The sequence below is a fragment of the Tympanuchus pallidicinctus genome, unplaced genomic scaffold, assembly GCF_026119805.1.
Source record: "Tympanuchus pallidicinctus isolate F22 unplaced genomic scaffold, pur_lepc_1.0 scaffold39, whole genome shotgun sequence".
Taxonomy (NCBI): Eukaryota; Metazoa; Chordata; class Aves; order Galliformes; family Phasianidae; genus Tympanuchus; species Tympanuchus pallidicinctus.
The window spans coordinates 1306943-1331155 of record NW_026294757.1 but is presented as its reverse complement, the minus strand read 5'-3'; the positions used below and the strand labels follow the sequence as shown (position 1 = coordinate 1331155).

The 24213-nt window shown below is 59.9% G+C and overlaps 1 protein-coding gene across 11 annotated transcripts in view; it reads right to left on the bottom strand.

Annotated features, from left to right (window-relative positions):
• The window catches only part of SRCIN1 (SRC kinase signaling inhibitor 1), a 39408-nt gene that overhangs the window by 227 nt on the left and 14968 nt on the right, over nt 1-24213 (bottom strand). For 2 of the 11 annotated variants that reach the window (XM_052700222.1, XM_052700228.1), the window contains 18 exons: nt 22747-22767; nt 14222-14414; nt 13294-13492; nt 12784-12877; nt 11596-12401; nt 11312-11404; nt 11165-11208; nt 10708-10886; nt 10416-10591; nt 10134-10264; nt 9435-9582; nt 8251-8563; nt 7635-7884; nt 7387-7541; nt 7164-7316; nt 6560-6688; nt 4125-5246; nt 2199-2336 (listed from right to left, as the gene is read on the bottom strand). In XM_052700222.1, coding sequence (XP_052556182.1) covers nt 2199-2336; nt 4125-5246; nt 6560-6688; nt 7164-7316; nt 7387-7541; nt 7635-7884; nt 8251-8563; nt 9435-9582; nt 10134-10264; nt 10416-10591; nt 10708-10886; nt 11165-11208; nt 11312-11404; nt 11596-12401; nt 12784-12877; nt 13294-13492; nt 14222-14414; nt 22747-22767 — 4344 coding nt within the window. Of the gene's footprint in view, nt 1; nt 772-2198; nt 2337-4124; nt 5247-6559; nt 6689-7163; nt 7317-7386; nt 7542-7634; nt 7885-8250; nt 8564-9434; nt 9583-10133; nt 10265-10415; nt 10592-10707; nt 10887-11164; nt 11209-11311; nt 11405-11595; nt 12402-12783; nt 12878-13293; nt 13493-14221; nt 14415-18155; nt 18543-22746; nt 22772-24213 lie in introns of those variants that run through there. The other 9 variants (XM_052700227.1, XM_052700225.1, XM_052700223.1 and 6 more) reach the window with 8 other exon arrangements.

The following is a 24213-nucleotide window of genomic DNA, read 5'->3' as shown; positions in this document are numbered from 1 at the left end:
TAAACAGCAAACGGCGGTGGAGGAGGAGGAGGAGGAAGGGGGGGGAATTGAGGGAGGGAAAGGGGGGGGGGGGAGAACCGAAAAGGTGAAGAACGGAAAAGAAAAAACAACGGAAATACGTGGAAAAGAATCGTAATCATAGAAAGGGGAGAGGGGAAGAGAAAGAGAGAAAAGAAACAGCAAGTGGCTGTGGCTGGATGTCTGGAGCGAGGCGTGGGGCAGCAGCCGGGCTGAGCTGGCCATGTGGGGTGGGACATGGATATGGGGGGAGATGCCTCGAGGAGACAAAGTCCAGGGCAGGAGGAGCCCAGCCCCAGAGCTGGGAAATGATGTTTGGAGTTGGCAAGGAGGCTCAGAAGGAGATGGAGGAGTTCCTTGCCCCAAAGGAAGTCAATACGGGGATGGATGTTCTGCCCGAGGTGGGTTTCTCTGCAGGGGGAGCCTCGCTAGGATCTTTGGATGGTCTAGCGGCCTGGAAAGAGAAGTGAGAGCCGAGGAGGAGGAGGAGGAGGAGAAAGGGAGGAGAGTCAGACAGTGTGGTAAGAAAAAGAGACCAAAAAAAAACCAACCGAAAAAAAAACCAAAAAGGAAAAATATCCACAAAACCAGGAAAAATAAAAAGAAAAGGGGAGGCAAAACAAACACAAAAGAGAGAGAAAACAGAACCAAACAGGAGTTTGTTCAGAAGCAGCATTGATTCAGGCCTGAGGTCAAGCAGCTGGAAAAGGTCCACCACAAAGAGAGCACGAGACGAGCTGGTTCCACGCGTTACTGGATTGGGGGGGGGGGGGATCCCATGGTTGGGGGGGGTGGGGGCGAGACGAGAGAGAGACAGACGGATGGACGGACAGGAGGACAGACAGGCGGACAGGCGGAGGGGACAGGGCAGAGAGGTGGGGGGGGGGGGGGAGGACAAGAATGGCAGCGTTAGGGTGGGCACGGGCTGCACTGTGCGCCCGGGGTGCCGCAGTCGTGCTGCTTGTGGTTCCTCTGAGAGCCCCCCCCCCCGGCCCCCAGCCCACTGCCAGCAGCCACACCGACAGACCCTGCTGCTGGTGAGGCCAAGAGGAGCAACGGCCGGAGGGGTCGGCACTGGGAAGGGGTCTCTGGAGTAGGGGGGGTGGGCGCTGAGCAAAGGACGGTGGGGGGTCCAGGGGTCCTGGTGAGGAGGGGGCTGTGATGGTGCTGCCATCCAGGTGAGATTGGCCTCCAGGTTGATGGTTTGGTGGCATGATGGAGAGCTGTGTGGCCTTGGGTTTGGGGGGCCGGGGGCCGCTGGGGAGCAGAGAGCTGCATGAAGCTGCCAGGAGGAGCCTGGCTGTGAGCGCCAGGAGGTGGTGAGGGGCTGCAATGCGCATTGAGGGCAGCTGTGCCCTTACCCCAGCCGTGTCCTGGTGACAGCAGTGACAAATGGCACCAGTGCTGAGCCCTCATGCACAGCTGGGGCCAATGGGGAGGGAGGGGCCCGTTTTGTTCAGACCATTTGCCCCAATTGCATAAAATCCCCCCTCCTCATCGCTCAGCCTGGCTGCAGATGGAGGCGGCTGGGAGTAAGGCTGTTTGGCTTCTCTTTTTTTTTTTTTCTTTTTCCCCTCCTTTCTTTTATGGATCCAACAGAACGAGCAAAATGGGGTTCTTTGCCAAGGACGGGCCCAGGGAAAGGGATTGAGACACAGAGAAGGGAGGGGAGGAGGACAGGATGGGGGAAGGCTCAGTGCTGTGGGGAGGGGCGGTGCTGGGACCTGGGGCAGGAGAGGGAGGGAAGGAAGGAGCAGGACGGGGCTGTGGTACCCAGATTGCAATCGGTCCCAGTGACAAGGATGGGGATGGGGTCGGTGCTGGGCTGAGGACAGGCACAGTCCCATCCCCCAGCTCTCTTCTTCCAGCTGCTGTGGCCCCCACCCCATCTCCCCACCCCCCTCCTGGCACAGGGTGCATAGGGGATGCACTGCAGGGCTCCAGCCCCCACCCACAGCACCCCCTCCTCAGCACAGCTCCAGGTGCTGGGCTCCCCCAGCGTGGCACAGAAGTGCCTCCTGCACCCTCTGCTCCGCAAAGAGCTGCATCCCCCACCCCAGCATCCCACTGCAGTAACCCCGTGCCCACCGCCCCATAACACACAGTGCAGGGGGGAGCAGGGGCCGTGGGCAGCCTGCAGCTGGCCCTGCTGCTGGGAACCTGCTCTAGAGATAGGCTACCTGCTGCTGTCCCTGGATCCTCATGTACTCCATCCTCTGCTTGATGTGCTTGCTCTTGTCGGGGCTGCCCTGCTGGCTCTGCTTCAGCCTGGATGCCGGGTTCACCATCTTCATGGGCGGGATGGAAACGCCACCACTCTGTTGGGACAGAGAATTTGGGGAGGTTACAAAGCTCGGAACAGGGGGAAACCCACAGCAGCACAGCCTGCAGCCAGGCACTGTGGGATCCCAGTCCTCCCAGCACCACGGGGCTGCGGGGCTCTGCCACAATCACGGCAGCTGAGGAGGGGTCATCAGCTCCGTGTGCCACAGGAGCCCAGGGAGCGGGCAGGACCCACCGCCAGCCCCTGCTGCCACGTACACGGGGGTGAGGAGCAAACACTGGGGGGTGGACGGTAAGAGGAAAGCACCCAGCCCGAAAAAAGGACAGGAGGCGACGGCAGATGGAAGCAAGATTCCAGGTGGAAACGGCGACAGTGGGAACGCAGAGGTTTTTTATTAACAGGTTGCACGGGTTGAGATACAAAGACTTGCAAGAGCAGCAGCAGGAGGAGCGCTCTGTATTGGCACCCCAAAAGCCCACCTGCCCTGTGCCAGCCTGGACTGGTGGCCAAAGTGGCACTGCTGTGCCGCCCCAAAAGCACACGCACGATTGCTCTGGCTGCACCAGGGCAGAGGCAGCAGGTTGTTTCTGGGGTCAAATCAGAAGCATTGCTGCCTGCATGGAATGTCAGTGCCTGTCCTCCTTGCCTGTGCTCTGGCACCCCCTCTGTGCTCCTTTGGAACCCCTGAAGCCATTGCACAGGGGGTCCATCTCCCACCTGCATCCCCCCACATCCAGGCAGGCGTTGGATTGGGCCTGGTGCTCGAATTTCAGCTCAGAGCCCCTCCTGCCCAGCCCTGCTCTCAGCTTTGCTTTGGGAGCCCGCATGCCAGCCACGGCCATAAATCCACCCCATGGCTCTGCTCCAGGACCAGACCAGAGGAGAACCTGCAGCTACACCCACCGGAGAGGGCTGTTCCTGCAGTGAGAGGCCCGGTGCTACCAGGAAACAAGGCTGAGATAATTGCTGCAAATGAAAAAGGAGATTCATTCAGCAGCACTGATTGTTAATAAAGGAGCAGGGCTGACTTATGCGCAGCTGGGGGTGGTTTTTCCACCCCCCCCCAACCCCACAGCCTTTTTCCAGTCATTCAGCAAACCCAGTGGCTGCTGCAGATTCCAGCAGAAACCCATTTGGACGGCGCTGGGGAGCCTGAGCTGTGATTTAATTAGGAGAAACATCTGGTGCTCTGCAGTCGCACCGTAACCGCAGCTCCTCGGAAAAGTGCTTGTGCAAAACGGGATGGAGAGGAGCGCTGCGTTCCCATTCTGCTCACCCGGCACCACGGGCAAAACCAACAGAGCTCATTCCTTGGGTGCCCAGCAGCCGGGATGGACCCTGAGGTGTGGGATGTGCACACAGCAGTTGCCCTCGTAGGGTCTGAGGTGGCAGCCCCAGCCCAGGGGGGTCCGTGCCCCCTAACCAGTAACGGCAGCAGCATGGGAGCCTTCTGCCACCCGCTGCCTGGAGGGTGGATCGGCCCCCTCCAAAGCCAACCCCTGGTGGCTCAAATGAGGGCTCCTTTGCCAAATGCTGCTCCTGACACAATGGAGCTGCAGGCTGTGAGCGCAGCATTGCACCTGCATGGCACAGTGCAGCCACCAGGGTGGGATCCAGAGCTGGTGCACAGCCGGGAAGGTGCGAGGTGGCAGTGGGCAGGTGGGTGCTGGTGCTGCTGCCTTTACGCATCAGCTCCAAAAGGAGATGGGTGCCGCACCTGGAGGTAGAGTCACAGAGAGGGAGCAGGTGGAGGTGGAGGAAGAGCAGACATCAGAGCAGATCCGAGGGCAGAGCACGGCAAGAGGAGTAACAGGAAATAAACCTGAGGCGAGCCGAGCTGCGGCTTGGGAAGCAGAGGCGGTTTGGTGTGGCTCAAGGCTGGACTCTTGGCAGCATCAGCTTTGGTCTGGCTGAGATCCAGGGCAGTGCCATCGTCACAGTGCTCACTGTGCCCCACACCATCCTCAGACTCCTGGCTGGTATCCCTGGCTGCTGCCTGTCCCAGCAGTCCTGCAGGGAACGCAGCCTCAGCCGAGCGGTGGTTGCTGATCTCGTTGATGGTCATCTCCAGCTCACGGATGGTTTCTTCCAGGCTACCCAGTCTCTGGTAGGCACCTTCACAGATCTCCCTGCTGCGTGGTGACATGCTGTGTAGGGGGGACCCCTCTGCTTCTCTCCTTCCCTGAGGAGTGGGGCTGTGGAACCCCCCAGCTGCCACCCCCCCCGCTTCAGCCCCAGCAGAGCTCCGGTCCTGCACTGCCACGCACGGCTGGTGCCCAGCCTGGCTCCATCTGCTGCCCTGCAGGCCTGGGGGGCACCTGGCTCTTGACACCGGTGTGCTGCTGTGCTGCTCCCTCCGTGCACATCCAGGAGGGAGGGATGCATCCTGCCCAGCTCCATCTCTGGGCTCTGCATCATCAGGGAGCTGCGGGACGATGCTGTGCCCTTCACTGCCTGCACCGGGGGGGTGTGCCGTGCCCATCCCTCGGGGACAAGGAGCCAAAGTGCACCGAGGAGAAACCTTGCTGCTGCCTTCGTGCCTTCTGGCAGAGTTTGGAGCAGGGTTTCCACTTGCTCCTCCTGCCGGCCAGCTCGCTCTGTGCTTCGGGAAAGCCGGGACCTCGCCGTGTGCCAGGGGGAACCTGCGTGTCCTTCCCAGCATGCGGGGTGCAGTGCCCAGGGGCTGCAGGGCTGTGGCTGGAGCACTCCCAGCTGCACACGGAGACCTGCTGGGGCTGCTGGCTGATCCTCCACCTCTCCTCCCCGCCTCGGCTGTGCGCTCCCCTCCTGCTCCTCCATGGCCAGCGGGATCCCCGTGCTCAGAGCAGTGCTGTTCCACTGCGGGTTCGGGTTCAGGAGACGGCGGTGCAGACACCCAGTGGGTGAGCACAATCTGCGGGAGGGAGAAAGCCCTGCTCCCCGGGGCTGCTGGGGCTGCCAGCTCCTAGGTAGAGAAGTCAGACAGATTAAGAGCCTGGGAGCAGCGTGGGATGCCGTGCTGGGGGGATGGCAGCTGCTTGGGGAAGAGCAGCCGGGTTATTTCGGGTCCTGCTGTGCCTCCAGGCGTCGCTGCAAGGATTTGTTCAGCCTGGGAGGGGCTCCAGCACTCCCCGTGGGTGTACACAGGGGCATGGCAACTGTAGAGGAGGTTTATGCTACAAGTGAGCTGGAGTCTTCAGCAAAACAGACCTGGTGCTGCTGCACCTCCCTGATGAGTATGGGAACCTGAGTGCCGTGGTCTGGCTGAGATTTCTCTTGCACCAGCACAACAATTGTGTCAGAGCACAGTGCAGCCCTCTGCTGCTCATCCCCGTGCTGCTCTCAGCAGATCTGAAGGCAGGGATGAGCCCTTGCAAATGAGCTGCAGTGGGTGCCAGACCTTTAAATCCCTGAGCAGCAAGAAGTCACCTGGAACAGCCTGTCCTTCCTCCCCTCACCTGTCTGTTACAGTCCCAGGGATGTGCAATGAGCTGTGCAGCACCCAGGGGAATGCAGAAGGCCGTGCCCTGCAGGAGAAATGCTCTGGCAGGAGAGTTGCTCCCCTCAGCTGCAGCAACGAGGCCTCTGCTCCACAGCACAGCACTGCCCTGAACAGCAGCTGCTCCAGCGCCTGCCCCACTGCTCTGCTCCACCTGCTGACACCATTGCTCTGCTCCGTCCTCACCACTATGTTCCATTCCGTTCCCACTGCTCTCCTCCATCCTCACCACTTTGCTCCACCTCAACCACACTGCTCTGCTCCATCCCACCCCTACTGCTTTGCTCCATCCCTGCTGCTCTGCTCCATCCCTGCTGCTCTGCTCCATCCCTGTTGCTCTGCTCCATCCCACCCCCATTGCTTTGCTCCATCCCTGCTGCTCTGTTCCATCCCTGTTGCTCTGCTCCATCCCATCCCCACTGCTCTATTTCATCCCATGACCGATGCCCTGCTGAACAAAAAGAGGTGAGATGCAGCCCAGGGCTCCCAGTATCCCCTCCCCTCCCTCCTGCAGTGCTGTGCATCACCATCTGCAGCCCCATTCAGTGCCATCAGAGCAGTGATTCCCCCCCAACCTCTGCCCCAGGGCTGCAGCCCGGTGTCACATTGGTGCTCGGTCGGTGCCACATCAGTGCCACACGCGCAGTGCAGTGAGCAGAGGAGTGAAGAGAAGCCATTAGTTGGTTAAACCGGATAAGGAAGAAGTGAGTTAAGAGATGGGAGAGGCGGTGGTTAAGTGCAGCCAGCCAGGAGGAGATCTGCAGGAGGAGGGATGTTACCTTCCATCCTTCGGCTGCAACGGAGGCTCCATTGGGCCACATGTCTGCGTGCCCAGGGGAGACGGCAGCCGCGAGAGGATCGTAACGGAGCGTGGGGAGGAAAGGGGAGGCAGAGCTTCTCTGAAACACCTGGGGAGTCAAACAGCTGCGTTGGAGGAGGGAGGCACAGAGGGTGGGCAGAGATGAAGCCCAGCCAGGACAGGGCTCAGCGCTACGGGGGGGGCAGCCACTGGTGGGAGAGCATCATGCCGTCCCCATGTCACCATGGATGGAGCGAGGACGGGACAGCCCCACTGTGCTTTATGTCCCCGTGGATGGGATGAGGATGGGGACAGGATGGGGACAGTCACTGCAGTACTGAATGCCTCCAGGGATGGGGTGAGAATGGGGACAGCCACTCACATCCCTGTGGACGGGGATGAGGATGGGGGCAGGATGGGGACAGTCACCGCAGTGTTGCACGTCCCCGTGTCCCCACGGATGGGGTGAGGATGGGGATGGCAGCCACTGTGCTGTTGTGTGGGGATCTCTCCCAGAGCTGCTCCTGCGGATGCCTGGAGTTGGGTGGGCTGCGCTTCCCGTGCCCCCACGCTGCTGTGCTCACCTCCAGCTCCGCGATGATGCGGTCCTCATCGTCGTCATCTTTGATGGCAGAGGCGATGATGGGTGGGGTGGATGCAGGTCTCACCACCTCTGACACCGTCCGTCTCAGCTTCACCTGTGGCTTCTGGGTCTCCAGCTCTTCCGATTCTGCTTTCTGTGGGGCAGCGAGCGGTGAGGGGCTGCACCCACGGGGTGACCACCACGTGCCCAGCCCCATCACCCACCTTCATAAAGCCAGGCTCCTTCTTGCTGGTGACGATGACTTCGCCGCTGCGGGTGGTGGTCAGCCCATGGGATGAGGGGAAGCTGCGGCGGGGTGGCGGTGGAGGCGGTGATTTGGAAGGTTTCTCGGTGCGGTACCGCGGCACCGTCAGTTCATCTGAGCAGAAAGCAGAGCTGGCACCGAGCCCTGCCCCCATCCGTGTCCCCAAACCTGCACAAACCCAAGGCAGCCCCCTTCCTCTCCCCGTACCTGAGCCTCTGCGGCCATTGGCATCCACCTTCCCCGTGGATTTCTGTGCATGCTGAGGCTTGGATGGTTTATGCTCCGGCGTGGACGCGGCGCTGCTGCTGCCCGTGGTCTGCTTGTGCTTGGCAGCAAACTCCAGGTCGGGGATGGCCTTCATGAGCTCAGCCTGCGTCTCCTCCAGGAGGCGGTTGATGTCCTTGGCACTGTATTGGGTCAGCGCTGCCCGCTTCTCCTCCCAGTCCCTCTCAGCAGCCTGTGACAGCACAGCCCACTGCAGCTCTGCCCTTATGGGCAACGTGTGACCCCGCTGTCCCACCATCACCTCCCCATTGCCCCACTGAATCCCGCTGCCCCACAATCTCCCACAGCCAAGCCCACACCAGTGCTGCTCTAACTCAGCATTGAGACGTCCCAGGCCGTGCTGGAGCCCCCCCTTCCCCTCGTGTCCCAGTTGCACCTTGCATCTCCCCAGTATTTGGGGTTTTCCACTATTAAAATGTTCCATCAGCTCCAAACCCACTAGAGAGGATGCACCCCAGTTTCAGCTGGGTGCTCCAGTAGGGTTAGAGCCATTAGAGGAGCCCCCCAGGCAGGACCCCCACCCCCCCCAGGCTTTTACCTCCACAGACACAGCTTTGTCTGCGCTCTTCTTACTGGGCGTCTCAGGACCCGTCTGGGTTTTGGCAGGCACCATCTCTGGAGCCCGGGAAGGATTATTGCTCTTAGAAGGGTGGCTCTGGGTCTGGGGGGGGCTGTGCCCAAAGCTGGGCATGCCCAGGGGTTCAGTGCCAGCTGTCAGGTGGTGGAGGCTCACGGGGGGGCTCGGGGGCATCTCCAGCTCCAGCCCTTTGCTGAAGTCTGTCTCGGGGGCCATCTTCTTGGGGGATTGGCTGAGGTTGTTGGGGGGGGTCCACACGCCCTCATCCACTTGCCTGCAGGGGACAGAGGGAAGGCATTCGCTGGGATAAGTGCTGGCGCTGGGTTACAGCACTGTCTTGGAGCCCTCTACAAATGCACGCAGCTCTGTGTTCATCTGCATCCCCAGGTTCTGCTCTCCCACAGCAGCGCATGCCAACTCCTCCACCTGCCCGTCCCTGTGCACGAACCTTGCAGGAAAGCAGCTCTCTCCAAATTCCACCCCTCTGTCAGATCTGCCCAAAATCGCCCTTTGGACTCAGCAGTTATTAGGGAAGGAGAGTGACAGGTAGGCAGATCAGTGTGCTGCGCCATCAGACGAGCTCATCTCCATACAAAACCAGGCTAGAACAGCGCCCGGGGCGAGCCCAGCAACACGGCCTGCCCCAGCAGTGAGCTCTGCTGAAAGGTCTCCCAATGGGAACGGGCAGGTGAGCTCTGGAGATGGTTTCCTCCACCCCAACAGCTCTGCTCCTCAAGAATGAGATTTCTGGCCCCGTTCGGGGCTCCCATCGCACCCAGATACGCGGTCACATTTTTCCAGGGCAATAAGGAAGGAGCTACTTTCAAAGAGGGGCTCCCACATGCACACTGAGCAGCACTGGGGGCGTTAGGAATGGGATTCAATCCACTGGGGTTGGGCTTGATTGTTCCACTTTGGGTTATTCAACCATTCTTTTTTTTTTTTTCCTTCTAATTTCTGAGCAGAAAAAGGAACCTTTTGTCAATTGCTCCAGGAATTTTCATCTACGACTCAGACAGGACAGCAGCACAGGAGCACCCAAAGGCCGCGCGCCCTGAGGTGCGCCCAGGACACCCGGCTATGGGATGCCACGACGGGGAGGACACAGAGCAGGGGCAGCACCAGGGGTCGGGTGCAGAGCTCACCTGCGGATCTGGGTGAGTGTGTCAGTCACCGTCTTGCAGCGTTTCAGCAGCCCGTCGAGGCGGTTCGGCTCCTCCTTGAGGAACTTCACAGCTTCCACCTCCACCCGCAGCACCACCCGCATCTTGCTCTGCAGGCTGGGGAACTGGGCTGAGGGGACAGCGGGGTCACCGAGAGCCCTGCTGCCATCGTGTCTGGATGGAAGGGTCCCAGGGAGCCCGGGCTGCTGCCTCTTCACCTCCCTGCGCTCGCCATTCCATCACCAACCCACCTCCCATTGGCACTGACTGCAGCCCTCGGGCACAACGCTGCCCTGGAGATGGGCACTCAGTCACCAGGACCCACAGATGTGCTGCTGGGGGAACACAGAGCAGCTCACTCCCTTTGCTTAGCGTCAGGCAATCTCATAGCAGGAGAGCAGAGCTGCTGCCACCCCTGTCCTGTGCCCTCCCCTTGTCCCCACTGTCCTCGTGTCTTCTTGCTGCCTCAGTGACTGCTACCAGATCCGGAGCTCTGCCACTCTGCACTGAGACGTGGAATGGAGAAAGCTGCAGGAGCAGCAGAATAACAGCAGTGCGCACAGGGTGGGCGACAGCATGGGGAAGGGGCAGCAGTGCCAAGCACAAGCAAGCTGCTGGGAGGACTTGTGTTGATTCTGGTAGTTGGTGGAGCACTGATGCAGCCCTGTGGCCCCCGCTCACCCTTGAGGTCTGTCAGCGTCTCCCCGAGCTGCTTGAGCACCACGGCCTTCTCTTCCAGCTCCTGCACTGGGATGAGGCGGTGGTTGTGCGCCAGATCCTTCTGGATCTTCTCCACCGACTTCTCCAGGTCACTGCGAGCACAAAGCAGGGCGGGTTGGCACCAGGTCCCCACGGAGGGTGGGAAAACGAGAGCCACGTCGGGGACCACGATGACACCAGGGATGGGGAGGAAGCGAACCAGGGAGGGGGGTGTGGGCAGCAGGGTCCCCACCCCGTGCTCACTTCAGTTGCTGGGTGATGAGCTCCTCCTCGTTCAGGTACCGCAGCCTCTCCTCCTCCACCAGGCTGCGCTGGCGCTGCAGCGGGTCCTCGTGTTTGCGCATGGTGTCCGTCACCCGCACGCTGATCTCCGTCTCCGTCCGCCGCAGCATCGTCTTCACCGTCTCCTGGTTCTGCAGCTGGGGGGGTTTGGGGGGGGCAAAGCAAGGCTGGGTGGGCTGACCTGCACGAGGTCACCGGGAAAGGGGCATTTTCTGCCCCCAGGGGTTGGGTCGGGTGACCCCACGGTACCAACCTGCAGCTTCTTGAGCTGCTGCAGCTGGTTGCGGAGGTCGCTGGCGTTCTGCTGCAGGTCGTGGAGGTGCAGCTGCATGTGCAGGCGGGTGATGGCTGTGGGCTGCCCTGCCGGCGTGCTGGTGGCAGAGGGTGGGGGGGGTGCAGGCACTGGGGTCCCCGTGCCGCTGCGGCTGGTTGCTGTGGAGTGGGGGAGACGAGAGGAGGATGCTGGGATGTGGAACTGCAGCCTGGGTGGGAGGGCTCCCCACAAACCCTCTCCTTCCCCACTGTGTCCCAGTCCAGCAGTGCTGCTGCTTGGTCCCTAGAACTGCCACCAACTCTGTCCTGGAACAAAGGTGAGCCTGGAACTCCCAGCGTGGGATGGGGCCCCTGGGGACAAGGACCAACAACTGCCCCAGGATGTGGGGATGACCACTGGAGGGGGGGGATCTCCAAACCTCTCCCCAGCCACTTACATGCTGATGGAGGAGTCCCACCATTGGTGGCTTCAGTCTTCTCACTGCGACAAAAGAGGGGAAGGGGTGAACATGGAGCACAGAGGAGGGGCCCAGAGGAGCCCCCCCTGGATCTCATTCCTGCCCCCTCCTCCCCCACCTCCTTACCTGGGGGTCTCAGCCTCAGAACCACGGAGCAGGGCACTCTGCACCAGCCCCGTCAGGCTGGCAATCTGCTTCTCCATGGCCTCCATCCTCTCCCTGCGAGGACAGGGGGTGAGGGTTAGAGGTAGTGACACTCTTAGGGTTAGAGGCAGCACTTCACCACCCGACCCTGTGCTTCTGTAGGGCCGGCAATAGGGAACCTTGCCCCGCTCCCCAGTCATACCCAAGCACAACCCACCCAGCAGAGCCCAGTTCCACAGGGAAGCCTCAGCAGGGCCCTTTCTCACCTCGTTTCCGTGTCCTTGGCTGGCACCGGGGAGCTGAACCCCGAGAGCGGACGGTCCCCAGGGCCAGGGAACAGCTCAGGAGGTCCTGCAGCACCGGGGTTGCGTGGCTTGCTGACGGGGCTCTCCATGAAGACAGAGGAGCAGGAATCCTTGCGGAAGGACTGCCGGACCGGTGAGGAGCGGCTGGGCGGCCCCGAGTAAGGGCTGTGCGGGCTCTGCCCCTCCACCATCTTCTGCGGGGAGGAGGGGGGCATGCGGAAACCCAGGCCGGGTCCGTAGGTATCGCTGTAGATCTGTGCATTGGGTTTGTACAGGCTGTCCTCCAGCTCCGTCTGCAGCGCGGCCGCCGAGTAAGTGCTGAGCGAACGCACCGAGCCCCGCTTGTACAGCCCCCCCGAGTAACCAAAAGGGTCCCCCATGCCGGCCAGAGACTGCGTGGAGGTGATGCTGAGCCTCCCCTCGTGCACCATGCCGTAGGGATCGGCGTACAGCCCCTCGTTCTTCACCAGCACCATGTTCTTCCCTGCCAGGTCCTCGTCGGGTTTGACGTCGCGACGTTCCAGGATGGCGCTGGGGCTGGGAGAGACTCCGGGTGCTGGGGGAAGGCTGGCCAGGCGCTCGCCGTGGTGAACCGGGCTGCCGGCGTAGGAGGGTGGGCGGCCACCACTGTAGGACATGCGGGAGCGGGAGGGGGACGAGGACTGCAGGACGGGTGGGGGGGAGCCTGAGGCCAGGTGGGGGGCAGGGGACATGTTGTTCAGGCGGCGGGTGGGAGAGGATTCCCTGGAGGTGTAAACCATCTCCCGCTGTGGAAAGAAGGAAGGATGGTCAGCGCTGCATCCTGCTGTGCCCGGTCACCTTCTCCCTGCCTTGGGGGTGGCAGCCCCGAGGACCAGCAGCCCACGTGTCACCCCTTGGCTTTGGCAAATGGCAGCTCCCTCTTTCTCCTTCAAGGGCGGGATGATTCATCGTGATGAATCCCCTAATTATCGCGTTGATGACACCCCGCTGCCAGGCCCCAAACATCCATTCTTTTAACAATGCCACGACTGGGGAAGACGAATGGCAGCCATGACTCCTCCCACCAACACATGCAATCGCCATGCCCTCCTCATCGCCCTCCTGCCTTGCACCAACCCCAGCCCCACACCGGGGTGCTGCCCACCCCCCTGGCCCCCAGCCCCTTACCCTCAGGTCACCATTGGTGATGTGCGAGGCAGGGAATGAGGCATAGAGCGGCTCTTTTCGGTATATTTTAATGATGCTTCTGTCCTGGATGTCGCTGGAAGGAGAGGCAGAGCCATGAGGAGAGTCCCAGCAGTCGCACAGGGCTGCACCCGTGCTGCTCGCAGAGCCCCAACCAACGTCAGTGGTCCCAGGGGGGGGTTTGGTGGCCGTGCCCAGGCAGGAGGCACAAGACAGCAGCACCAGGGGCTGCTTTGGCTCTGCAGAGCTGAATGAGCACCACCTGCCAAGGAGTCTTTTCAGGGCATTGCCACCAACCCGAAGCCCTCCACCATCTCCAAGGAAACCCTTTCCCATTGCAGGGGTCATCCCACCCCCGCCGATGGGGACGGCAGAGAGGCTTCCATCGTCAGCATGTCCCTGAGATGGATGCGCTCAGTGCTCTGTGCCAGCAATCTGGGTCTGCGTGCTCCTGAGCTGCCCCCCAGGTCTGTCTGTCTGTCTGTCCCTCACCGGACATCTTCCAGCTCGTAGAAGACATTGCGGGATTCGTCCTTGATGAGGATGGCGGTGTTGGGAGACTTCAGCATCCCCATGGTGAGCTTCTGGGGGAACATGTGGACGATGAGGGCATGCAGGGTGTCCATGCTGCTGATCTCGTGGGTGATGTGCACACGCCTCGTCTCATCCCCAAACTGCAGGAAGAGGACCCCTGGAAGCAAAGCGAGCAGAGAGCAGTGGGGTTGAGCCAACATCCCCACAGCTGCTGGGCTCACATGTCCTGGTATGATGCTGCAGGGATTTGCATTTCCCAGAGCGTGGATGCAATCAGCAATGCTGCACCGTGGGGTTGCATTTCCCAACACATGGATGCAATCAGCAATGCTGCACCATGGCAGGGGTTGCATTTCCCAACACATGGATGCAATAAGCAATGCTGCACCGTGGGGTTGCATTTCCCAACAAATGGATGCAATAAGCAATGCTGCACCGTGGGGTTGCATTTCCCAACACATGGATGCAATAAGCAATGCTGCACCGTGGGGTTGCATTTCCCAACACATGGATGCAATAAGCAATGCTGCACCGTGGGGTTGCATTTCCCAACACATGGATGCAATCAGCAATGCTGCACCATGGCAGGGGTTGCATTTCCCAACACATGGATGCAATCAGCAATGCTGCACCGTGGGGTTGCATTTCCCAACACATGGATGCAATAAGCAATGCTGCACCATGGGGTTGCATTTCCCAACACATGGATGCAATAAGCAATGCTGCACCGTGGGGTTGCATTTCCCAACACATGGATGCAATCAGCAATGCTGCACCATGGGGTTGCATTTCCCAACACATGGATGCAATCAGCAATGCTGCACCGTGGCAGGGGTTGCATTTCTCAGTGCATGGATGCAATAAGGCTGGGGCAGTGCTGGAGTACCTGGAGAACGCAGCTTCGTCTGGCTGGTGGAGCGGGACAGAGGCAGGCTCTGCCGAAACCGGTTCATCCTATTGAAGCCCAGGGGCAGCTCTGCTTCCGACATGGTTTCCAGGGATTCAGCCGAGGCGAAGGAGAGCTTGGCTTGATCAGCCAGGCCAGGCTGGGAGCCCTGTGAGTGCCGGGAGCTCCTGGTCTGCAAGGGGAGCAGGAAGGTGAGAGCCCAGCACCCATCCGTGCCCTGCACCCACGTGTATGGCCACATACCCCTAACCCCATAGCCCCGCACTGCTCACATGTGTTTTCCACATTTCAAAGCCATTCCAAGCAAACCACTGCAAAGAAACCCAGCGCTGGCTGGCTGGTTACAGAGCCAGGAGTCGCACGCGAGCACAGGAATAACCTTAGCAATTACAGGAGGTTACACATCCATTACGCCAATGAACCAGCTCCCGGGATACATAAATGCCCAGCTTCTCCTAGAAGCAAAGCAGCACTGAGGTTTATGGCTGCCTGAGCAAAGGGAAAGTAATGGCTTTGGGTTTACAGCAGTAAAAATTTAATATGCCCGGAGTCCAATTTCACACGGCCAAGCGTATTTCCTCTGCATAAAAGTTGAGGGTACGGACACGGGTGTTGTGAGCTGATATCTGTGGGTTAAGCAAAAAGGAGTGCATTGGGAGGAGTGATTGGACAGCCCCTGAGATCAGCACTCAGCACCCAGCACAGCACCCAGCACAGCTCAGCACCCAGCCCAGCACCCAGTGCATCACCCAGCACAGCACCCAGTGCATTGCCCAGCCCAGCACCCAGCACAGCACCCAGCACAGCACCCAGCCCAGCACCCAGCACAGCACCCAGTGCATTGCCCAGCTCATCACCCAGCCCAGCACCCAGCGCAGCACCCAGCACAGCTCAGCACCCAGCTCAGCACCCAGTGCATCACCCAGCCCAGCACCCAGTGCATCACCCAGCCCAGCACCCAGCCCAGCACCCAGTGCATCATCCAGCTCAGCACCCAGCTCAACACCCAGTGCAGCACCCAGTGCATCACCCAGCTCAGCACCCAGTGCATCACCCAGCCCAGCTCGGCTCCATCTCCCAGACACACATTTAATGTTGGCAAATGAACCCAGGAGAACAAACAGCTCCCGGGGTGTGGAAAAGGCGGCGTGGAAGGGACAGCAGCTCTTTTCTAAGAGCCAAAAGAAAAATCAATACGGAATGATAACAGCCATCATCGTCATTTAAATTAGACATTAATTGGAGGATTTAATTAATCCTGCGGGGCGGGGTTTTCTAGAACTTGAAATGTTCTCGCTGTAGCTAATTGCTGGAAAATTGACTGCTTCGTTTTGGTGGTGCTGTTTGAAGGCAGAGCTTGCAGGCAGCACAGATGCTTTGCACGCTGCCATTAGGAGAGGCTTCCTGCAGGAGGGGAGCGGGGCCAGAGCAAAGCAGCACTGCACGTGGGGGGGCCCTGCAGCAGCAAAAGATGGGGGGCTCAGGGCTGACCCCCATCCCCAGTGCTCTGTCACCCCGGGGGTGAGGTGGGGGGGGGTCTCTGGCTCTCTGTATCCTCAGCACAGCAGGGTGGTGGGGATTGCTGTTGCCATGTAGCATCGCTGTTGCTATGGGACGTGGTGTGTGAGCACGGCAGCACTGCGCCCTGCTGCACTCTGCGGGGAGAGCTGCCCACCCCCTCCCTCCCCCAGGTGAAACCAGACCCCTCCTGCCCTCTGCCCCACGGCTTTGGCTGACCTCAAGCAATTAAGCTGCTCTGATGGAGCTCGTTGTGGCATCCACCAAAAAAAAAAAAAAAAAGGAAAAAAAAAAGGAAAAAAAAAGAGGGCAAGATGAAAATTAATGGATTTTTAGCCCGGAAGGGACTGTTCTGATCATTAGCCTGATGCTCAGCCTCACGTGCTCAGACAGCAACCCAAGCAGGGACCAGCAGCACTACACAGCCCCCAGCACACCCCTCTGCAGGGCACCTCCATGGCACGCATCCCTCTACGTCCCCAGGACCCCCAGACCCCCCCATGGCACCCCCCAGTGCTGGCCACCCCACATCCCCAGGACCCCAGCATTGCCCCTGCAGTGGGCAGTGGGGCAGAATGGGTGCCTCGACCCACTTTGTGCTGCTGTAAGAGGGGTGAGCAGACCCTGATGCTCTTCCTCTGCCCTTTCTGTCACATGGGCTGATGAGGGGGAGGCACCCCCAGGGTTGGGACACCCGCAGAGCACCACAGCCACATCCTTGGCCTCCTGTGGACCATTAATGAGCTGACTTCAGGGGAATTGTGTTTTATTGCAGCGCCTCACTAATGACTTCTCCCTCTCTCAGGTAACAAGGCTCAAACAAGCATCCAGAGCCACGCTTCTCCTTGCCTGGAGATGCCCAGGGGAGTCCAATCCTGCCTTGCTGGGAGTCAATGAAGGGTAGGGGGCACCCACAGCCCCACAGAGCCCTTGTGGGGAACACCTCACCTGGCCAAGCATTGCCAGGGCTGCGTGCAGGGCGCTGGCACAGAGCATCCATCGAAACCCGACATCAAACCCAAGCAATGACTCCAGAATGGAAACCTGATTCCTCTCCTGGCCCCGACCGTATCACACAGCTGAGGAGTGAGATATCAAAGCACACAGCAACGAGCGGAACATCCTCCTCCTCGCAGAGCACCTCTCATCCCAGGGGCCTTATCTACCTCCATGCTGTTGCTGTGCTGTGGAAGGAGCTGATGCTCGTGGCCGTGCATCCGCTGCTGCCTGACCCCAGGCTGGGTGCAAGGTGGGGGCACCCCAGCTCCAGCAGCACCGTGGAGCAAAGGCATTGGGTCCCCCAGGGGCAGCTTAGCTCCAGCTCTGCCCCCGAGGAGCCCCACATCTCCCCATACCCCAGGCATCGAGACCCTTCCCATGGTGCCTGAACCCAGGAGCAGAAGGATGGAGGGGGAGGAGCTCCCCCCGGCTGCCCCTGCAATGCCGTGCTGGGAGATGACCCATTTCTGCCTGAAATTGCAGCACAGGGTTAATGCAGCTGGAGCTGCTCTGCGCTCTTAGGAGTTCAGGGGCAGAAGGTGAACGAAAAGCAGAGGAGTGCTGCTACCCAAAGCAAAACAAAGCTGCCCAAAGCAAAACAAAAGCTGCCCAAGGCCACAGGTGGATGGTAATGCTGCAGCTCCGGGCACAGAGTGGGGAAAGGAAGCTCTAAAAGCACCCACAGAGTGGGGTGGTGATGGGCACTGAGGTCAGGGTGGCTGCAAACCCCCTCCTGCAGCAGCGGGCACAGACCACCCCCCCATCCTGGGTGCTGCTTTGGTTCTGTGTCTTATGTAAAAGAGGTGGGATGGGGGAAGGGGGAGACTTGGGGGGGGGGCTTTGTCTTTTATCTCCCCGGAGCTAAAAATAAGCTACAATTAAGTGATTCTTTCAGCTCTAAAACTTCCAACAATCCCTTTCCTGTCAGCGCTGAGGCAGTTCCATTCTGTCTGCCTGGCTGGGCAAGGATGCTGCTCTCCTCCTCCCACCTCCTCCCTCCCCACTCCCAGGTTCCAGCTGTGGCTCCAGCTGTGGTCAGAGGTGGGGGCAGCGATGGGACCCACAGCCATCCCCCCATCCCACTGATGGAGAACTGGGATGGAGGCAGGGAACAGGGAAAGGGAGCAGAACCGAGGCAGAGGAGCAGCGAAGGGCTTCACCCTGCCCTTCTGAAAGAAGAACTGAGAAAAACACAGGGACACAGCAGAGCACCAAGGCTCACAACCACCAGCACCAACCTCACACCTTAACTCGGCTCTCTGCTGACCCCCCAACAATCAGTGCCCTGCCTCAGCCATGGGAAGAACACCATTGGCAACACAGAGACGAAGCTCCCATCTCCCCCCCCCCCAGCCCAGCCCTTCCCAGCCCCCCTTCCCCCCCCACCAGCACCAACCTGGCCTTGCAGTGGGCTGGGATCAGCCCTCGCCGTGTTACTGCTGCAGGCAGCATCCAGCCCTGAGCGCAGCCTCTCCCCAGGACCCTGCAGGCTGGGCTGGGCTGGAGCTGGGCAGCAGCATGGGGGGGCTGCAGCTGCCCCCAGCCCTGCCGTGCTCACAGCACATCGTGCTGCACTCGCAGGGATGATGCACTGCAAAGTGCTGGGGGGAGCTGGGCTCAATGAGCATCGCGCTGCTGCTGCGGTGGCACGGAGCCTGGAGGGGTCCCCCCCAGCTTCCCCAGCCCCTCTGCGTTTCCTTTGCTTCAGGATAAAGGAGAAGGTCTCTGAAATCCAACCCAGCTTGGGCAGCAGCTGGCATGGAGCTGGTGAGCCCAGCCCTGAGCCAAGCACCGCGACTGGTTATTTACTGCATGCGCACAGCCCGGCTGCGGCCCCTGGTTGGACACGGATCTGGATTAACTCCCTGTAATCCCCTTCTCAGCACTTAATCCTGCATCTGAGTGCAGTCCCATCTGGTGGAGCACTGCGTTCTCAGGACAGGGACCGGAGCTCAGCACTGTGCTGGATGGGGCTGGGCTGGGAAGGGGACCCAACCAGGGAGAGGGGAGGGGGGGACAGGTTGGCACAAGCCATGGGAAGGTATGGGGAGCACCGCAGGCACAGGTGGGGGCAGGACGGGGGCAATGGGACCCTATGTGGACTAAGGTCTCCTCATGCTCTCCATCATGCTCCATCCTCTGGCCCATCCCCAGCCATAGGCGCAGCCCTCAGGGACGGCGTTGCAGTTCTGCCCTAAAATCCCACACTTTGGCCACCTGAGCTGAAGGAACGCTGCAGCACCGCCACGATCAGGCGAGGCCAGGGATGAGCAAAGCAAAAAGTGCACGGAGCAGAGCTGCCAAGGGCATCTCAGCTCCCAGGCGGGCAGACATCAGCACCAAAGGGATGGAGGAACCCAGCTGCCACAGCCCCCTCACCCCACGCACCTGCAAAAGCCTTCGCATTGACACTGCATGTAATCCCCAACACTCACAGCTCACTGCCGCTCACAGCGTGCCGCTCAGAGCCCCATTTCATCCTCCTGTGATGCACTCCTTGGAGGGCTTCCATGGCACGGGGACATGGAGCTTGGATTGGGATCCCTTGGGACATGCAGGGCTGCAGCCGCTCATCCCCACGCTGCCAACAGAGGGTCAGCAGCAAGCAAAGCTGTTAGCAAAGCTGGGAGCAAAACAACATCTGTGCCTCCCGCAGCTCTGCTGCTGTCGAGGCTTCCAAGGAAAATTTAATTGCAATTTTGAAGGGTTTTTTTCCTTTCTTTTTTTTCTTTTCCTGAAGCAGGAACAGAAGTTGGAGGGTGGGGATTTCTGGACGTTCTGCCTGCAGTGCCGCCTGCCTCGTCCCGTCCTATTGCTGCTGTACTGCAGCCAGGCCGGCCTGCATTCACAACTGGGGTGCTTGGGGTTGGGCAGGGAGCCCTGAAGCACAGCACTGGGAGCGCTGCTGCTGCTGCTGCCCTGAGCAGCTCCCACCCATCTGCAAACAGAAGAAGGAAAGACGAAACCGACGCGCTGCGTCACAGAGCGCTTCATTCATTCATTGCTAACGAACTCTGCTCATCCTTCATTATTGATGGGCCAGGAGTGAAAGGTGGCACGGTCTGCTGGCAGAGCCCAGGTAATGGGACACGGCCCCTGCGGGCTCCTGTGGCTGCACAGCCCTCGGGGAGCATCCTGGGGGCAGCACACACTGCGGCAGCCCCTCCTGCACCCCCAGCTCCCTGCACACCAATGGCCACGCTGAGCCTCGTGCGCTGCTCCGGCGCAGCCCAGAGCACTGAAGCTCAGCACGAATCAATCCAGCGGGGGATTGTGAACCTCCTGAAGGTGCACAAGAGTGAAAACAAAGGAGTGAGAACAGGAGGAAAGTGGGGCTGAGCACCACAGGGCCGGGGTGCTGCTCCGGGTGCTCTGAGAGCAAAGCAAAGGCGGTCAGGGTGCAGCCACCTACGGGGTTCCCTCCGTGGCCATCCCTCCTATCCCACCTGCATCTCACCCCCGAACCAAAAGCGCCCCTGCTCACGGCACAGCAATAATTCACCCAGCGCCTAATGCTCACCATTTTGTCAGGATTATCCCGATTAACCCAGCATTAATCCCGATCTCAATGTTAACAGGATTAGTGTCCCAATCGGATTAGTCTTTTAAACCAGACCCCTTGACTAAAGGAAGGGGCCGTCCCGCCAGATGTGCGCAGCCGCCAGATGTGCACGGGATGGAGTGGGGTTCCCCCACAGCGTCAGCTCCCCAAACTGCTGCTTGCTGCCCAATAGGATGGGATGGAGCAGCAGGTGCTCCTAAGGAACCCCGGAGAGCTGCGCCAATCCAGCACAGCCAGAGCTGGGACAGGGACACCCCACCTCCTGGTGCTGGGGGTGACTCCCATCCCATGGGAAGGATGAGCACAGCCACCCTACAGAGGAAGCCTGGCTGCTTTTCCTGAGCTTGTTCCTCCCAAGCCTGAAAGAGGCTCATCCAGGAGAAAAGCAACAGGAAAACAGCAGAGATGAGCGTGATCCATCCTTCTGAGCTGTGCCTGCGGATGGGGCTGTGCTGGGGATGGGCGGCAGGAGGTGGATTTGGGGTGAGGGCAGCATCCTGCCTCCTCGGGGCTGTTTTAACCCACTTCCCCCCCTTCACTCCCCCCTGCATCCAATCCTCTGCTCAATGGTGGTGCTGCCTCGTGTGACAGCATCTTCCAAAAATAAGCAAATTACTGCATCCTTCAGGGCCGCCGGGGAGCGGAAGGAAAGCTGGGCATGAGAAAGCAGCAAGAAGGGGATGGGAGAGAAGGGGACAAGGAATTGCAGGGGGCTGTGCTCACACACACACAGGTACCCTCAATCTGCACCAGTCAGCAGCAGGGCTGGGCTCTGGGAGTCATCCCAGCCTGCAGATCCCAGGAGGAGGGTCCTGAACAACCCAAAAATGCAACGGGGATCGCTGTGGTTGTGGGTGCTGACAAAACACATGGCAGGGGGGCAAAGGGACCGGCAGCTGAGCCAATGAGGTGCCAGGGCAGAGGGCTCAGGGATGCACTGGGCTGCTTTAGGGGGCAGACACACAATGGGGTGTGTGGGAAGAAGACCCCACAGCTGGGGACAGACCCTCTCCGCAGTGAGACCGACAACCAGGAGCATCTCCTCATCTCCATCCTGAGCGTGGCAAACCAAAGCCCACACCTGGAGAGCCCCAGATCTGCAGCCAGCAGCTGCCTGTGGGTGAAAGGGGGGACGCAGCAGGGACACAGGGGTGAGGGGAGCAGGTCCTGCCTGGGACCCTCTGTGGCTCTTTTCCATAGGATGGTGGCTCCCTGGCCAAGGAGGGGGGCACAGCCAGGAGACCCCAGGACACACGTGGCTGCGAGGCAGCCTCCAGCATCTGCTCCACACATCAGCCTAGCACAGGGCTCCCTTGACACCCAGGTCAGCAGCTTCCAGGTGCAGAGCACTGGGCAGATTTAGCTGCATGCAGTCCCACATGGGATGCTCTGCCTGCAATGCAAAGCGCTGCTGGGTGAAGCAATGCTCCCTGCATACACCCAACTGCTCTGGGGACAGCTGGCGCTCAGAGCTCATCCCCATTTCATTCCTTACAAGAAAAGAAAGGGGGAAAAAAAAAAAACATAATAATAATGAAAATCAGAGCTTTTGTGCCACCCCTTCAGGCCCAGGAAATGTCAGAGCAGGGAGGACGCAGACAGCTGGATGTGCACAGAGCTGCCGCTCGCACGCGTTTTGCACTGCGAGCACTTCAGGAACGAGCACTGGGAACAAGTGCTCACATTATGTGTTTGATGACTCCTCAGCTCGGAGCTGCCAGCCGAGCACAGCGCCTGTTTTATCCACAGGAAGAGCAGACCCACCATGACGGCGTGCCAAGGTCAGCCGGCAACGCTGCCGGCCTTGAAGCGCTGCCATTGCAGCCCCGTGAGGAAGAGGAGGAGGGAGGAAGGCAGCTCTGGGCCACGCGTTCTGCACCCCCAGGCAACGGGGCGACGGCCTGCAAGGCGCTGGGTCTGCTCTGCGCAATGCTGGGTGCAGGTATCAGTGAGCACCGCATCCCTCGCCGCTCCTCGGCTGCGCTCAGCACCGACCGACCGACCTGGGACCCACAGCCACCCTACCAACAGCCATAAGAGCGCCCGGGGGGCAGGCAGCTGTCCTGCTGAGCTCAGAATCCACCTGCAACAGGCTTTGCTCCATCCTTTTCCTGCTGTTAAGGGGACTCGGCTCTCATCCCTGCAGCAGTGAGGCGACTGCAAAGCAGCACGGATCGCCTGCGGCCCAAGGGAGGGCAAGGCACGGATTCCTCTCTCTCAGGGAATAGTTTCACCTCCACACAACGCCTCGACCTGGAGCACAAGAGCCTTCTCACGAGCTGAAGCTGAGTAACGCACCTCTTTGGCGCAGCAACCCTGAGCACAGCCCCCAGCTCCCACCCCCTGCATGGACACAGATGAGGCACAGGTGGAGAAGTGCATGCAGTCAAACCAAAGCATGACCAAAAAAATCAGAAATACTGACCTTAAAGCTCCAGTAGTTGGGCTGCCAACGACAACAAAATAAAGCGACGAAACGAAGGAAAACAAACAAAAAACAACAACAGAAAAGAAAAAGGAAACAAACAAACAAACAAAAAATACCATTAAGATTCTGGTTTGAGTTTCGTTTTCCCTTTGAGAATTGCTGACTGCGTTCAAGCTGCTCTCCTTTCTGCTCAGCATCCCCCTCCCTGCAGGCAAGGGCTGGAGATGGGGTTTGGGGGGGGCTGTGCAGGCAGTGAGGCGTGCAGCTGAGTGCAAAGGGAGCGTGGCTCAGCCCCATGCTCACCACCCAGCTTGCTGCCAGGGAGCCAGAACAGTTTTCAGTCTTAAAAGCATCTTAAAATCCCCCCTTTACCCCCCCTTCAACCCTGCTTGCCCCTGCTACCTCCCTCCGGTGCTTCTTTGCAGCGTCTCCACCGGTGTCATTGCAATGTGCTGCAGCCAGTGATGGGAGCTGGCATCGGTTGCAGCCCTGCACGCTGCAAAGCACTCCCCAAACACCCGCTGATGAGCATCAGGAATGGATGCAGAGCTCCCAGGGATGCTCACAGCAAAGCCTCACCCAGGGCAGCTCCCCAGGACGGGGCTGAGGATGTGCCACGAATGGCTGGGGTGGGAGGAACGCCTGCAGGGCGGCTTCTTCCCCCCTTTTATTGGGATCAGAGTTCTCGGCGGCTTCTCTTTGCCTCCCTGCTCACAGCCACCCATCTCCCCACCGTGCTCAGCTCGCCCTCAGCACCAAGCGGGTTCCCTTCCCAGGACCCTGTGCTGCCCATCCCGTTGCTGCCATCCCTGTTGCTGTGCTCTGGGATCACACAGGAGCTCCCAATAGGAAGCTTTGCTTCCATCCCGGGGCATTAACCCTTCCCTGACCAGCTGTGCAGGACTCAGCTCTGTGTACATAAACAAACCCTGACAGTGGGAACAGAAGCCTGCCGTACAAACACAAAACCTTCTCCTAAATCCCCTTTTAGACACACCTACAGCCTCAGCAAGATGCTCTTATCCCAGTGCAACGTCCTCCTGATGCACTGACATTAATATTCCACCAGACACAAGCAGACCCACAAGTTCTGCATCAAACAAACCGAGGCTGCTTTGGGAGCGATTCAAGCCCAGCGCTGCTGTTTGCTCACGCAGGCAAGCCTGGAGGCACAAAGGTCTTTTCCAAGGGCAAGCTGTGACTCAGAAGCAGCACCAGGAACAGAAGCCCACAGACAGCAGCCACAGGAGCCACCCTGGGCACAGAACTTGCCCAAATGAGAGCTGCCTCCAAATGCCTTCAGGTAGCGCACAGACCCAGCGCTGAGCAGGGCAGCCCTCAGCCCAGGGATGTGGCTGCAGCCCCCCGACCCCAAAGGACCCAACCACAAAGTGGGAGCGGATGCTCTCGAATGGCTCCTTCTGCCCCTTCCCTCCGCTCCCTTCATTTCGCTGCTGAAGAGCC